Source organism: Heloderma suspectum, chromosome 5 (assembly GCF_057233095.1).
Source record: "Heloderma suspectum isolate Gila_16-S chromosome 5, 16-S_ref, whole genome shotgun sequence".
In the NCBI taxonomy this organism is placed as follows: Eukaryota; Metazoa; Chordata; class Lepidosauria; order Squamata; family Helodermatidae; genus Heloderma; species Heloderma suspectum.
The window spans coordinates 198,363,949-198,380,170 of NC_139462.1; the positions used below are offsets into that span (position 1 = coordinate 198,363,949).

The window sequence follows — 16,222 nt, forward strand, 5'->3', positions numbered from 1 at the left end:
TGGTGGCCATCACTAAGTTTTCTGGTAGCAAATCCCATAGTTTAACTATGCACTGTGTGAAAGAGAACTTATTTTTGTCATGTGAGGGAAAGTGAGGATGGGCACACTAATCTGTTTCCCTCCCTTGCTGTTCTTGTCACCTTCCACTGTCTGCAGCAGGAGGCCTGTCTACTTATCTGAATGGCTGTCATGTGGAAAATGGGTCAGAGTTGTTCTCTGCTGACCCAGAGGGCAGAACTAATGGGAAGAAATTGCAGGGAAGCCGATTTTGGCTATAAACATTGTGGGAAAACTCCTAATAGTTAGGGGTCTTTGACAGTTGAACAGACTGCTTCGGGAGGTGGTGGGGTCCACCTTTTGCTGGGAGTATTTAAGCAGAAGCTGCACAGCCATCTGTCAGAGATGCTGAAGTTGTGTTCTGCATTGCAGAGCCTGCACTGAGCAAGGGGTTGGTCTAGACTAAACCAATGGGCCCTTTCCACCTCTACAATTCTACTTGTGTAGGCTCCATGCCCAATTTAGAATCCTGGAAAATCAGGGTTCTAAACTGGGTGGAGTTTCAGTTTAGGAGTCTTCAGGACTAGAACTTGCCCTCCCTTGCAGTTGGTGGCCCAATTCATGGAGACTGAGGGGGCAGCACTAGATGCATTCATCCTCTTTCTCCATTGTAATGAGATGGGGGGAATTTAGAACACTTGAACAGGGTTATAGATACACAACTTCTTTCTTGTTGAATCTGTGCTCTATAACTCTCTGGAGCTAATTCACAGATTCATGGAGAATCAACTAACATATTTATATGTGAATTACAATAAATTCCCATAGATAGCTAGGGAGGGAATTACTTATATGAGTAATTCTGTGACAGGAAATCTATGAACAGATATAAATAGGGGGAAAGCATGGAATGAACAGCTTCCCAAAGCTTTGCAAGATAAATATTTTTTGAGATGATTCATGAATGTTGGAATTAGGTTGATATATTTGGAAAGTGGCAGAGTGGGGGAGGGGGTGGGAGAGACAATTTATTTTTAGTATTAGTATTATTATATTACATTCATTTCCCACCTTTCTTCCATCATGGAACTCAAGGTGGCTACATGTGGTTCCCAGGTGGTCTCCCCTCCAAGCGCTGACCAGACCCAAACTGCTTAGCTTCAGCAAGGTGGCTGCCTCACATCCCTTCAGTCTATACTGTGGGACAATGCTGGGTTTGTAATCCAGTTGATATTTACTACAAAATTTGTTTTTGTTTTTATGGTGTATATTTTGAGAGTTTTCTCCTGACAAGCAAGAGTGATATACACACATGGATCATTCCAAAATCCATATTGGCCAAATAAAAGTATTACACTAATATTTTTTTTAAAAAAAATCACCAAAAAATAGGCAAGCTTTTGAGATCCCTTCATCAGGCAAGATGTTATAGAAAGCCAGGCAAGGGGAGGGCAGAGGAAAAAACCCTGAGTTGATGGTGAAGTCACATTGTCTGCATGTTCAGAGTCCCAAAATGAAATGGGGAAGAAGCACGCTGTAGGCATTCATTTTAGATTCTGCAGGTCATGTGATGGTTACAGAAAGGACCTTCTGCTGCCCCTAGGGCTGCTGGGATGAAGAAAGGGAAAATGTTAGCTTAGGGATGACACACAGAAATGGGTGGCTATGTGAACAGTTGCAAGAGATGGCTGGATGCCTGCATCTGCTATTTACTTACCTAGGGCACAATCCTATTCTTGTTGAGACAGAGAAAAGTCCTACAATTCCCAGCATGCCCCAGCCAGCCAAGCTGGCTGGGGCATGCTGGGAGTTGTAGGACTTTTCTCTGTCCCAACATGCGTAGGACTGCACCCTTACTTACTTGCTATATTTCTGTTCTTCCCAACAGCCAAAGCTCTCGGTGTGGTTTGCAACAATTAAACCCATAAAATACAGTACAATAAAACATAAAATAAAACTTTTAGAAGTTTAAAACTACAGTATAAAACCAAATTAAAAACCAGCAGCAGTGTAAAGATTTAAAGTACAACAACAGTTAAACAACAACAACAGAAACTGAAGAATGGAAATGTCTGGAACAATAAGAAAGTCTTCACATGGCGCTGAAAAGACCCAAATCTAGGCACCAGGTGAGCCATTTGGAGCTATGGAGTGATCATTTGGAGTTATATACATGGTTTATGTTGCTGGATTGGGGTCTCATGCCCAGCTCAAAACAGATGGGCAGCACTGTCAACTCTGATAGCATCAGTCCCCTATTTAGGGATTGGGAGACTGAACTGGGGTTCTTCCTCTTCCTTCCTTGCCACCCACTAGGTGACTGGCACCAAGCTGGCATCAGTTGATTACCTACTGGGCACTGTATGCTCAATCCTTGTGCATGGTACTAGTCCATGGGTATATCTAGTTGTGGGCTTTCAAAAATACATTTCATGACAGGGTGACAACACTCTTTCAGCCCTTGGGCTGAATTCAATTTCAGAGAAGCTCTTGTATAGGGATGTATGGATTTTCTTAAATCAGTTTGTCTGTGTTTCACAGATGGTCAGGCACGTTACATTCCATCATCTTCTCATTGACGGAATCAGATTTTTTAAACCAGAATTTCATTCCACTTGTGCTAATTTGCATTAGCGCTAATTCACATTAGTGCTAATGTGCACTTGCACACATGTGCATTAGCACTTATGTGCATTAATTAATCCACATTAACTGATGTGCATTTATGCAACTGTGCACTTGTGCTAATGCACACTTGTGCTAATCCCCCACAAAAGTGAAAAACTGGTCTGCACATCCGCATAATACGCATGACACGGAAAAAGCTGGTCTACTGTGGAATTCGCAGGTCAGATTCCCGACTCATATGAATCAGTTGCAGATGTCTCCAAATCTCTGTTCTTGGGGGGCACATTCCAGTGTTGGGTGGGGCCAAACACAAACAAGATGGGGCCAAAATACCAATAATATTTTTGTGTAAAGCTCTTGCTGCCAGTAAATAAATCTTAGGAGAGTCACTTCAACCTTTTAGAGTGCGCCACCCTACATGACCCCACTGTTCCCCGTTTGCAATCACCATGTGTCTGCCTCCGAATGTCAGTGACTGGGGAACATGGGTGGGAGGGTGCTGTTGCACTCATGTCCTGCTTGAGGGCTTCCCACCGGCAGCAGGTTGGCCACTGTGGGACACAAGGGACCCTTGGTCTGATCCAGCTGGGCTCTTCTTATGTTCTTACTATATGCATATTGGGTTATATAACAAGTGCTCATGTTGTCATGACAATCAGTGTAGCATTTGTTTGATGATGACATTTATTTTAGCATCTTCTTACCCACACATTTGGAGTTTTCACCCAGGTGGTTGTTACAAAATAAGCTTTGTATTGGATTATACTGGCATTTCAGAGAGTACATGTACATGTCTGTGTGTACATGTATATGTGTGCACACATTGAAATTTCTAATGTTTACGTATTTTCATCTTCTGCATGCAACAGCATGTGTTATACAAATCTTTAATTGGTCATTATAACCTCATTTTTCCTTCTAATATATTTTACCTCCAGATAGTCCTCACTGCAATTATCATGGTGCTCAAGACTCAGTGTGCCAAATGCAAATGTGATGACAAGGCCAGGATTGGTTGAGAGGATCCAATAACAATCCCTGTTGGGAGGGTAGTTACCAGGGTAGTCAGGTGAGTTAATTGAGCCATAAGTATCAGTCAGTTCACCACCACACTCTAAAGAGAGAGAGAGAGAGGGAAAAAAAACACCTCTACTTAGGTACTTTATGCTTTCACCCCAGTCTTGTGCCTTGAAAGCAATATTTATTGAGACTTCTTGCACCTGAGACACTGTTGGGACTATCAACAGCAGCAGTATCCCAGGCACAATAATCCCTGGGACTATGAACTTTTTCAAGGCACCTGAAATCCTTTGTTTTCATTCAAGTACCCTGGAAAATGACATGTTCCAGGGTCCCTGACCCTTGGAATTCTGCCATCTCAATGTTTTAGACCCCAGAGTGGAATGGAGGCCTCATAGAAAGGACTCATGGCTGCTTCTACCAACAGGTAAAGCTTGGGTGAAGGAATGGGAGTGGAGGATGGGGTTGTGATGGAATTGGGGTACTGCTAGGAGTGAGGCTGGCATCCCAGTCCCAACATGGTTCCCATGACATCATTTGACTTTCAGGACTCCTTCACATGGAGCTTTTATCCTGCTATTGAGATTGCTCACTCATGGAAGTTTGTGGGCTCTTTAGATGATGTCGAGAACCTCCAGGGCGTCTCCTGCACTAAATGACCTTTATTCCATTTTTAAATACATCAGAGATAATGAGCTACCAAATTACCCCGCTTGTGTTCTGCTTGAGTTCACTCAGTGAAAAAGGAGAAGCCGCAAGAAGAGGAGCTAGACCAATGAAACATATGGAAGACTCAGAGAAGGGGGAGAAGGAGGGGGAAAGGGGAGGGGAGAAAGGAAGCATGTGTAAAGGGAGTGATCCTGCATTTAAAACGGAAGCAGAAAGCCCTTTTAAATGCGGGATTTTAGGCTGGTGTAGAGATGCTCTCATTAATTTATTTACTTATTTTGGGGAAATAGCTCTTATTAGCTGCTGCCCATGCCAATCTGAGCTGTGCCATCCTATCCCATCCCACCATATGTCATCACAGATTGGCGATAACAATTGGTATTTCCCACCCCATGAAGGATCCAAGGAGGCTCTGCATGCCAGATGGAGAACCTTCACAGGGCAGATCATTCCTGCATGCTGGAGGTTCCCCATCCCAGTCCTATAGGCATGGAATAAAAACACATGTTTGCTGCATATGACAAACACCACATGGGTTTCATACTGTTTCCTACACAGAAATACATTCTGAATAGGAAATGTGTCAACATGTGAAGCTTCCCTAAGACAACAGAATTAGAAGCTATGATTTGTGCTTGGAGTTAGTAAACTGTTCAGCTATGGACCAAGATTTAGGGGTGTACGAATTACTTACCCCGTTCCACTGGGGCCATCCGCTGGGCGGGGGAGGTGATCCATCCCTCCCCCCCCCTGAATCCTCCCCAGCCAGCTCTGCTCTGTGGGGAGCCTGTGGAGCCGCCAGCCAGGGCCACCCGCAGCTGGACTTCCATCCACTGCTGGACTGCGGCCACAAATGGTGGCCGCCATTTGTGTTCCTGCCTTTTGCCATGATAAGTGACGTATATATTTACGTAGCCTATCACAGCTACTGCAGGGATGCAAATTTATAGAAATAAATAAATAAAAATAAATAAATAAATGCTGTCCCTGCATTAGCCGTGACAGGGTACATAAATACTTACGTAGCCTATCACGGCTAAAGTGGAATGGAAATGGCGGCCGCATACCAGGGCAGCCATTCGCGGGGCAGCAGACGGCCGACAAAGGTAGGCTCCATCCCAGGAGGATTCCGCGGGGTGGCAGGAGGGATTGCTCCGTTCCGCCATGGACTCCGGGGGGCCGTATTCTTTAGACTGGGGTCCGTGGTGTAATTCTCTAACATCCCTACCAAGATTACCCTCAGAAAAGTGCTGTTTTTAAACAAATATTCTCCAAAAATGTAGCTTGCTGACTTCAGCTCTGCTTAACTTGCTAGTCCAGCTTTTTGCCCTTCAGCTCTTGATCCTTTCAAATAGAACCAGACACTCTAACTTTTAAGAAGCAAATTCCTGCCCTTGTTGTAGTCATCTTACCAGGCTGCCGAGACTCCCAGTGAACTGTAAACCTCCCTGCATTAGCCATGTGATCAGAGTGGAATGAGAAATACAAAGAGTTGTGACTGCTGGAAAGCTGTGCTGGAGGAGAGGATCCACAGTATTTTCCAATCATGTTGGCTGACGTTGACTCTCCATCATGAATCTGGAGAAAGTTAAACCTGCAGCTGATACTTTCCTCCAGATGGAAGACTGGAAAAGTGATATGCAGAATCTGAACAGGAAAGAGCAGAGATCCATTTAATTGGCTTGTTTTTCTATCTGTGGGATGAGAGAGTCTCAGCTGCTAAAGGATGATTAGATTCTGTTTATACAGTTACACTGTGAAGATTAGATAACACACCTGTCCACACAATCGTATATTTGCCAGAAAATGTGGACATGTTCTATAATTTCCTGAGAAACCCCAGAACAGGCAGAGGGATTAGCTGTTGCTAAAGGTCAAGGGAAGGGAAAAGAGATAAAGTGGGACCTCTAGACAGACTCAAAAGTTGAGCAGGGGGATCTAATCCCAGACTCTCCTAATTATTTCAGTAACCTGATAGCTATTCAGGATTTTGTATTATCCCATTTCAATATCCTCAAGAATGATGTAACATTGAAGTCTTGAGAAATACTTTACTAGCTAGACATCCAGCTGTTAGAAATGGGGTGGACAACTTGTGGCCCTCCAGATGTTTTGGCCTACAACTCCCATCAGCCCTAGACAGCATCATCAATGGTGATGGATCATGGGAGTTGTAGGCCAAAACATCTGGAAGGCCACAGGTTGCGCACCCCTGATTTGCCATTATGCTGCAAAGCAACTAAAAAGTGAGTTGAATTGCAGCATGGCAAACTGACTATGTTGAGAAATCAGATCATCATCTGACTGCTTCATTGCATACTCAAAGAGGAAAAGAATTCAAGTTCCATCCAGGCAAATCACATCTCGCCTTCTCATAATATGAGTTGTTCCTTTCTCCTGGTCCAGGTTAAATTATCATCCTAGTTGACCTGCATTTCTAAAGTAGTCAGTGGAAGTGATTGATCTGCAACAGTTTAGATGTCAACAAAAACGAACATGTGATGGGAATGTGAACCACTTCCCCATTAATCTCTATTTATGGCCATTCCCGTTATTCTGCCCATGCCCCCCTTCTCCCCATAAGCCCACTCCTTAAACCTCCCCAAAGATTTTTGTTGTTATTTCCTTTCATTCCCAGGCTGACCAGTTCTTACCTTGTCATAATTAGTTCGGATAACCCAATTACAGCTGACCTGTCGATCATACAGCTCAGTATCCAGATTGTTAGGGTAGCTGAATGAGCCTGAGAGGCCCAAAAGTGACCCTCCACAAGCTGCAAGTGTGGAAAAGAGTGAAAAAGGTAATTCCTGCAGTTCCTTGAGGGTCATGAGGAACCTGAAACATTATACCTATAATTAGATGGACTAAAGTGAAGTTGAAGAGCTGAAAGGAACAGATATCTGCTTGAAAAGGTTCCCAAAGAGAGAATCATCTCAGCTCTTCACTGCATACTCTGCTAAACGTTACAGGATCCTGACCTGAAGCTTGAGCCCATAAGAAAGGACACAGAAGTTAAGCAACCATAGGAATCAGAAGCAGCTCCTTTATGAACAAGTAGCAAACTGAGAAGCCAGGTCAAAGTCAGCAGCTTTATAAGACCAGATGGGATCCTGCTGCCCCTTGCATTGCGTGAGCCCTGCTGAATTGATAGCTGCAGTTAGGGATGTCCAGATGTGAAATCTGCCCCGTGTGTGTTTTGTGGATTGTTCACAGAAGGATTCAATTCCCCACCCCACCCCATTATGCAGAAAAATATGTAAATAATTCCATAAGAGGGTTTGCAACAATTTATGTAATTTATGTTAGTATGTAGTATTTAGCATATTATCCCCCATTCCATTCAACTTTTCCCCACATATATTTTCCAGGATGGCATATGTCTCAGCAGAAACTTGCATATTTTTCTATGAATAAATTTGCATAAATTTGGGGGAAGTAAAAAAAAAAAGAAAGATCCAAAACTCCACGGACTGTGCGTGGCCTGAGGACACTGGTCCACAGTGGATTCCTCAGGTTGGATTCTTAGAAATCCAGACTCATTTCAGCCCGTCTTGAGTTTCTCCAGGATCCCTAGCTGCAATGCCACCATCTGGCCACCTAGGGTGGTGGTGCTATAGTGCATCAGGGGCCAACAGCTTCCTCCTCCAACATGCCATCACAGTGGTGCCAGTGCATCTACATCCTGCTGCTTGAGTCCCCAATGTGGGATCCTTGGGTGCCTTATGATGTGCTGTCCATTTACCTTGTTGGGGTGTCTGGCACTGGGGTCCAGTCCAACTATTTGTGCATTCACAGGAGTAGCCATTCACCCCATCGGTGCAGCTTCCCCCATGCTGACAAGGATTGCTGGAACACTCGTCAAGGTTTTCCATGCAGGTGGCCCCAGTCCAGCCAGGATCGCACGCACAGTTGTAGCCAGAGGCTGTAGCCTGCACACATTAACCCGAACAAAAGAGAAACTCGGCGAACGTGGATCAACTACTGATATCGCCCAGCTTGTGATGGCTTCTAGGTGATTTAGGCTTATGATATGAGCTTGGTCATATGTATAGGCTGCCATGGACTAAAGTCAGCCCAGATTTGGTTTTTGAAACATCACTGCAAACTAACCTGAAAAAGGCTGAAGCCCAACAACTTTCAGCCATGGAAACTGGTCATAACCACTCCTTGAAGCTTCACAAGCTTCACATAATCATCATTTGTTCTGTTTATTTCAGATTGTCTTTTCTCATCAGTATTTGGGATGAAAGAGATTAAATTCAGCCCTGAATCAACAGTTTTTAGGTCCTGGTATTACAGAGCCTGCTGAGGATCCAACCAACACTCCTTGAAGGAAAATTAGACACCTGCGGTCCTACGCACTGTTACTTGGAAGTAAGCCCCACTGAACACAATGGGACTGATGTCTGAGTAAACATGCATAGGATTGCACTGTTAATATAATAATTCATACATATTCTTCTTAAAGTCAACAGATAAGGTTATATGGTCTTAGAAGGTATGAGTCAAGACATAATTGGATTCTATCAAAGTTGAACATTCTAATAACAATTCATGCCAAGCATTAAAAACAAAACAAAAAACACAGCATCAGACACTTACAAGGCACTGTCCATGTACACAGGGGTTTTGTGTTTGGCAGATACTGCTCAGTGCAACACATCCATTTGAGCCATAGCCATTCCCAGTGTATCCAGCTGGGCAGACACAACTAGGTATAGGTCCTACAAAAGAGGAGTCAAAATAATCAAGGTGATGAATCCGCAGTCCTAGTCAACATTCTAACCATTACAGCACACTGATGACGGCTCACTGGGGATCAGCTCCTTGGGGACGGCCCTACCATTAGGCAGAGTGAGGTGGTCACATCAGGCAGCAGTTCCTGGGGGCAGGGAGCAGCACCAAGATGTTGGTGGACAAAGCTGTGTGTGTGCCACATGGCCAGCCCTGTGATACCCTAAGCTAGCCTGCCACTCTCAAGTGTAGTGGAAAACGCTGTCTCACCAGCAGTGTTGAAGTAAGATTCAACTGCCAGTTTCTCAGCTTCTGTAGATGGAATGGGATGGGGGTGCCATCTGGTCTTTTGCCTCAGGCAGCAAAATTGGGCAAGTATTCGTTGCAGTCCCCACACAAATGAATACTTACTATTCATTATTATGATTAATTATTCATTATTATTCATTGTTATTATGAACAATATTACCTGATAGACTGGTGCATGCAGCAAGTGAATGGCAACCTCCGTTGTTTACTAAGCAGATATTAACCTGGGTGCACACTTTCCCATCGCCTTCATAGCCTGGTTTAAATAAAACAGTTTTGTTACCAAGCTGTGGTGTCATATGATAGCTTCATCCTGCTTGTACTGCCATGCAGCTCAAAAAAGATGACAGAGAACAGTGTTGAGGGAAGCTCTCCCTTTGCCAGAGGCCAATTCCTTTTCAGCTTTATCACCCTAGGAAGCCTGGCTTGGATCTCCCTGACATCAGCACAAACCCTCTCTGTTAATCTAGTGTATAAATCAGCATGATGCTGGGTGATCAGAATCAAGTCATATGACCTTGGCTGTATCAACTGTTGCACTTTGTTCTTCCCTGGCTTCCCTGGATCTCTGCCACATGGTGAATTCTTGTAACAACCCAAGATGTAGTACAGCTCGAGACGTTGATGCAAACAGCTGTACGTTCACATCCATAAGGATCAAGGTCACAAGCCTGGCGGGTAAGGAGGAGCTGAGAGTGGCAGCAACAGGTTAAGCAATGCATATTTCATACCATCACACAACTCTAGGGTTGGAAGAGAGCCTTAATAGCAGCCTAGAAAGACTTTTGTTAGATCCTTTGGCTACACTGTATAATATCATCCAAAGTACAATACATGCCACAAACAAACATGCTGTGCCTTATTGCCATTTTCTGAACCATGCATAAATATTGTCAAAGTGCTCCATCAGATCTCATTTGTTGGATAGCTATTATGTAACCTAACATAAGAAGAGCCATGCTGGATAAGCCATGCTTCCGTCTAGTCCAGCATTCTGTTCATACAGTGGCCAACCAGCTGCCTGTAGGAAACCCACAAGCAGGACATGAGTGCAACATCACTGTCCCGCCCATGTTCCCCAGCAACTGGAGTACATAGGCAGACTGCCTCTGACACGGGAGGAGGTATGTAGTCATCATGACCAGCAGCCACTAGCAGCCCCATCCGATATGAATTTGTCCACTTGCCTTTTAACGCCTTCCAAATGGATGGCCATCACTACATCTTGTAGTTGCAGATCTCATAGTTTATTTATACACTGTATGAAGAAGTGGGGTGATAATATTATAAGCGAGGCAATCTCTTATAATACTATTGTAATACTGCCTGTTGTGGCGAAGGGGCTTGCGTAACTCAGTGAAGCCATAAGCTATGCTGTGCAGGGCCACCCAAGACGGACAGGTCATGGCGGAGAGTTCTGACAAAATGTGGTCCACTGGAGAAGGAAATGGCGACCCACTCCAGTATTCTTGCCAAGAAAACCCCATGGAACGTATCACAAGGCTAAAAGATATGATGCCAGAAGATGAACCCCTCAGGTCGGAAGGTGTCCAATATACTACTGGGGAAGAGCAGAGAGTATTTCCAAGTAGCGCCAGAAAGAGTGAAGCGGCTGGGCCAAAGCCGAAAGGACACTCAGCTGTGGATGTGTCTGGTGGTGAAAAGAAAATCCGATGCTGTAAAGAACAATATTGTTTAGGAACTTGGAATGTTAGATCAATGAATCAAGGTAAGCTGGAGGTGGTCAAACATGAGATGGCAAGATTGAACATCGACATCTTGGGAATCAGCAAACTAAAATGGACAGGCATGGGCGAATTTAATTCAGGTGACCATCATATATACTATTGTGGGCAAGAATCCCTTAGAAGAAATGGAGTAGCACTCATAGCCAACAAAAGGGTGGGAAAAGCAGTACTGGGGTACAATCTTAAAAATGATAGAATGATCTCAGTACGAATCCAAGGCAAACCATTCAACATCACAGTAATTCAAGTCTATGCCCCAACCACTGATGCCGAAGAAGCTGAGGTTGATCAGTTCTATGAAGACCTCCAACACCTTCTAGAACTAACACCAAAAAAAGATGTCCTCTTCATCATAGGGGACTGGAATGCTAAAGTAGGAAGTCAAGAAATCACCGGGATAACAGGCAGGCATGGCCTTGGTGTACAAAATGAAGCAGGACAAAAGCTAATAGAGTTTTGCCAAGAGAACACGCTGATCATAGCAAACACTCTTTTCCAACAGCACAAGAGGCGACTCTACACATGGACATCACCAGATGGTCAATATCGAAATCAGATTGATTATGTACTTTGCAGCCAAAGATGGAGAAGCTCCATACAGTCAGTAAAAACAAGACCTGGAGCTGACTGTGGCTCAGATCATGAGCTGCTTCTTGCAAAATTTCAGCTTAAATTGAAGAACGTAGGGAAAACCACTAAACCATTCAGGTATGACCTAAATCATATCCCTTATGAATATACAGTGGAGGTGAGGAATAGATTTCAGGGATTAGACCTGATAGACAGAGTGCCTGAGGAACTATGGACAGAGGTCCGTAACATTGTTCAGGAGGCAGCAACTCAATCCATCCCAAAGAAAAAGAAATGCAAGAAAGCGAAGTGGCTGTCTGATGAGGCTTTACAAGTAGATGAGGAAAGAAGGGAAGCAAAAAGCAAGGGAGAAAGGGGAAGATATATCCAACTGAATGCAGATTTCCAGAGAATAGCAAGGAGAGACAAGAAGGCCTTCTTAAATGAACAATGCAAGGAAATCGAGGAAAACAACAGAATGGGAAAGACTAGAGATCTCTTCAAGAAAATTGGAGATCTCAAGGGAACGTTTTGTGCAAAGACGGGCATGATAAAGGACAAAGAAGGCAGGGACCTCACAGAAGCAGATGAGATTAAGAAGAGGTGGAAAGAATACACAGAAGAACTATACAGGAAAGATCTGAATGTCCTTGATAGCCATGATAGTAATGTCCTTGATAGCCATGATAGTGCGGTCACTGAACTTGAGCCGGACATCCTCAAGAGTGAAGTCAAGTGGGCCTTAGGAAGCATTAGTAACAACAAAGCTAGCGGAGATGACAGTATTCCAGCTCAGCTATTTAAAATCCTAAAAGATGATGCTGTTAAAGTGCTGCACTCAATATGCCAACAAATTTGGAACACTCAGCAATGGTCACAAGACTGGAAAAGGTCAGTTTACATTCCAATTCCACAGAAGGGCAACGCCAAAGAGTGTTCAAACTACCGCACAATTGCGCTCATTTCACATGCCAGCAAGGTGATGCTCAAAATCCTACAAGCTAGACTTCAGCAGTATGCGAACCGAGAACTACCGGAAGTACAAGCTGGGTTTCGAAGAGGCAGAGGAACTAGAGATCAAATCGCCAACATTCGCTGCATCATGGAGAAAGCAAGAGAATTCCAGAAAAACGTCTATTTCTGCTTAATTGACTACGCTAAAGCCTTTGATTGTGTGGATCACAACAAACTGTGACAAATTCTTAAAGTGATGGGAGTACCAGACCACCTTACCTGTCTCCTGAGAAACCTGTACGAGGGTCAAGAAGCAACAGTAAGAACCGGACATGGAACAACCGAGTGGTTCAAAATTGGGAAAGGAATAGGACAAGGCTGCATATTGTCACCCTGCTTATTTAACTTATATGCAGAGTACATCATGAGAAATGCCGGGTTGGATGAATCAGAGGTCGGAATTAAGATTGCCGGGAGAATTATCAACAACCTCCGATATGCAGACAATACCACCCTAATGGCAGAAAGTGAAGAGGATCTAAAGAGCCTCTTGTTGAGGGTGAAAGAGGAGAGTGCAAAAGCTGGTTTGAAACTCAACATTAAAAAAACGAAGATCATGGCATCTGGCCCTATCACTTCCTGGCATATAGAAGGGGAAGAAATGGAAGCAGTGACAGATTTTACTTTCTTGGGCTCCAAGATCACCGCAGACGGTGACTGTAGCCATGAAATTAAAAGACGCTTGCTCCTTGGGAGGAAAGCTATGGCAAACCTAGACAGCATAGTAAGAAGCAGACACATCACCTTGCCAACAAAGATCTGTCTAATCAAAGTATGGTTTTCCCAGTAGTAATGTATGGCTGTGAGAGCTGGACTATAAGGAAGGCTGAGCGCCGAAGAATTGACGCTTCCGAACTGTGGTGCTGGAGAAGACTCTTACGAGTCCCCTGGACTGCAAGGAGGTCCAATCAGTCCATCCTAAAGGAAATCAACCCTGAGTGCTCATTGGAAGGCAGATACTGAAGCTGAAGCTGAAATATTTTGGCCACCTAATGCGAAGAGAAAACTCTCTGGAAAAGACCCTGATGCTGGGAAAGACTGAAGGCAAAAGGAGAAGGGGACGGCAGAGGATGAGATGGCTAGATAGCATCACCGATGCAATGAATGTGAACCTGAGCACACTCCGGGAGAGTGCGCAGGACAGGAAGGCTTGGCGTGCTATGGTCCATGGGGTCATGAAGAGTCGGACACGACTGAACGACTGAACAACAACAATATTAATAATTCTCCCCATCCATTTTCTCCACAACGTGCATAATTTTGTAACAGCACAGTCAGTGCACATTTTTGCAGACATAAACACCACTAAATGCAAATGGAATTACTCCCCTATATATTTCCCTAGGATTACAACAAGCTAAAATACTCTGAAGGTATTTTAGTCAGCTGCGCCTTATTTGAAGGACCACCTACATCTATATAAAACTTCTCAAGCTCTGAGACTGATTCTAGGGGCACTGCTCACATGCCTGCCATAAAGACCTGTTGGGTTGGTGGATTTGAGAGGCAGGGTCTTTTCAATGGTGACTCCATTCCTCTGGAATTTTCTTCCACAGGATGTGCAGTTAGCTTCCTCACTGGTGAGTTTTAAATGTGCCTTGATAGACCAACCCGATTCCACTCTGCTTTTAATGAAGTCAGTTATCTGAAAAGTTTCTGAATTGCTGCTATTTTTTATGTAAGTTGTTACTTTGTATGGTTTTAGTTTTCTCTTTTATCTGTTGAATTGCTTTTCATTTTAATTATGAACCACTTTGTGAGGCTCCTGGCCTTAAATACCTAAATAGATATACATATAAATATTTACTGATTGATTGTATTTAGAACCCGCCCTTCCTCTCAAAGAGCCCAGGCTGACTAACAATTTCACAAACACAATATGTTATTGAGGAAGGCAGAAAACTTGCTAAGTTTGCCATACAATCTGACTTGGGAGAAAATTCCTTCCCATTCTTAAGTATGGTAGTTATACCTGAGCTCCATAAACTGCCCTGAACCATATCAGAATTTGCCTGATTTTACATTATCAATATATAAACCTCTCTTCATAGAAAAGACGTTGTTACAACCAGATGAAGAAAATTGTTGCACCTTTTCATTTATTCTACTTCAGCCTTGTATTTACCAATTCACCTGATTGCCATAGGCAACTAGGAACTGCAATGCAGGTGAGTGCACAGAATTCCATGCAATTGAATAAGCGAGCTGGTGGAGGAGGGACAGATTGCTCCATCCCTCCTCTGCACATCCACTTGATTTCCATGCTAGCAGTGGGAAAGGAAACTTTCTTCCTCTGCAACCATCGTGGAAATCCAATGGGCTGGAACTGGAAGGGGGATGGTTCACTCTAACTTCCCTCTACTGGTCTGTTTGGTGGAAGGCAATTTTTTACTAGCCTATTAAGAGTTAGTAGCCTGCATTTCCATACTGGCCATGGAGGATGGGCTTTCTCTCCTCCACAGCCAGCATAGAAACACAAGCTACTGCCTTCTTAGCAGGCCAGTAAAATTCTTTGCACTTTAGTAACTTTTGTGGGCTTATTTACAAGACTGTTATATATAGTGCCATCAGTGTGCATGGTGGTTTACAATGAACAGTTTTTACCTATTTATCAAAGAACATTCTTCATTCCTTCAGTAGGTTTGGAATCAAACTCTACAAAAACATAAGCTGCAATTGATCCAGCCATATGGAGACACCCCATTGTTTACCTGGTGGGCAATGACTGCAATAGAAGGATCCCAACGTGTTGATACATGGAACCATTGGTGCAGTTGAGCAACCTCCGTTAGCTGTCTCGCATTCATTAATGTCTTGGCAGCTGTAGCCATTTCCTTCCCAACCTATGGAAATGGAAAGATGCAAGACAAACATTTTTTGTGTTTTTTTAAGGAAAGGAGTGTGACCTGTAGGACACCTTCTTCTATCCCCAGAAGAAGTCACTTATTGACGCAACTAAACCAGAAATGCAATTTGCAGCTCAGCTGGAGAAAACATGAATTACCCAGGGGCAAGAACGAGAGTGACACCACCTGCCTGTCATGTCCCCTGGTTCTGAGGCTCCACATTGCCCTGAGGAGGACTCTGATTCAGACTGCTCACAGTTTGCCCCACTTCAGGAGGAACCCTCAGCACCTCCTTCTATACCATCCCAGCCTGAGGATGTAGCTCTCCCATCATCTGACTCCGACAATGACTCCCCTGCAGCGTCTTCTATACCTCAGCCATGCAGGAGCATGAGACTACAGAAACCGTCAGTGGCACTTTAAGAACTACAGTCAGCATCCAGCAAGAGTGGAGCCATGAAATGAACAGGCTCTGCTAGCCTTCTTAAGGCCTCAGTTGACTGCAGTCCTTTGCTGGGACAACAGCTCCTTATGGGCAAATGCTCCAGCCAGCACTTCCTGCAGTGTGCTGTCCAAGGTCCTGATGTGTCTCCTGCTTTGAATCATGTCTTGCTTAATGTGACCTAGAACAGACAGTGAATGCTGGCTTGCTGTCCACTACCCCTGGGACACACACCTAGCCAGGAC

At 44.1% G+C, this 16,222-nt stretch overlaps 1 protein-coding gene across 2 annotated transcripts in view; it reads right to left on the reverse strand.

Annotated features, from left to right (window-relative positions):
- Positions 1-16,222, reverse strand: part of CUBN (cubilin) — a 260,102-nt gene that overhangs the window by 215,773 nt on the left and 28,107 nt on the right. For both annotated transcript variants that reach the window (XM_084860471.1, XM_084860472.1), the window contains exons 9-15: positions 15,401-15,532; positions 9,518-9,613; positions 8,917-9,038; positions 8,057-8,243; positions 6,969-7,087; positions 5,727-5,961; positions 3,558-3,739 (exon numbers count right to left, since the gene is read on the reverse strand). In XM_084860471.1, coding sequence (XP_084716597.1) covers positions 3,558-3,739; positions 5,727-5,961; positions 6,969-7,087; positions 8,057-8,243; positions 8,917-9,038; positions 9,518-9,613; positions 15,401-15,532 — 1,073 coding nt within the window. The remainder of the gene's footprint in view (positions 1-3,557; positions 3,740-5,726; positions 5,962-6,968; positions 7,088-8,056; positions 8,244-8,916; positions 9,039-9,517; positions 9,614-15,400; positions 15,533-16,222) is intronic.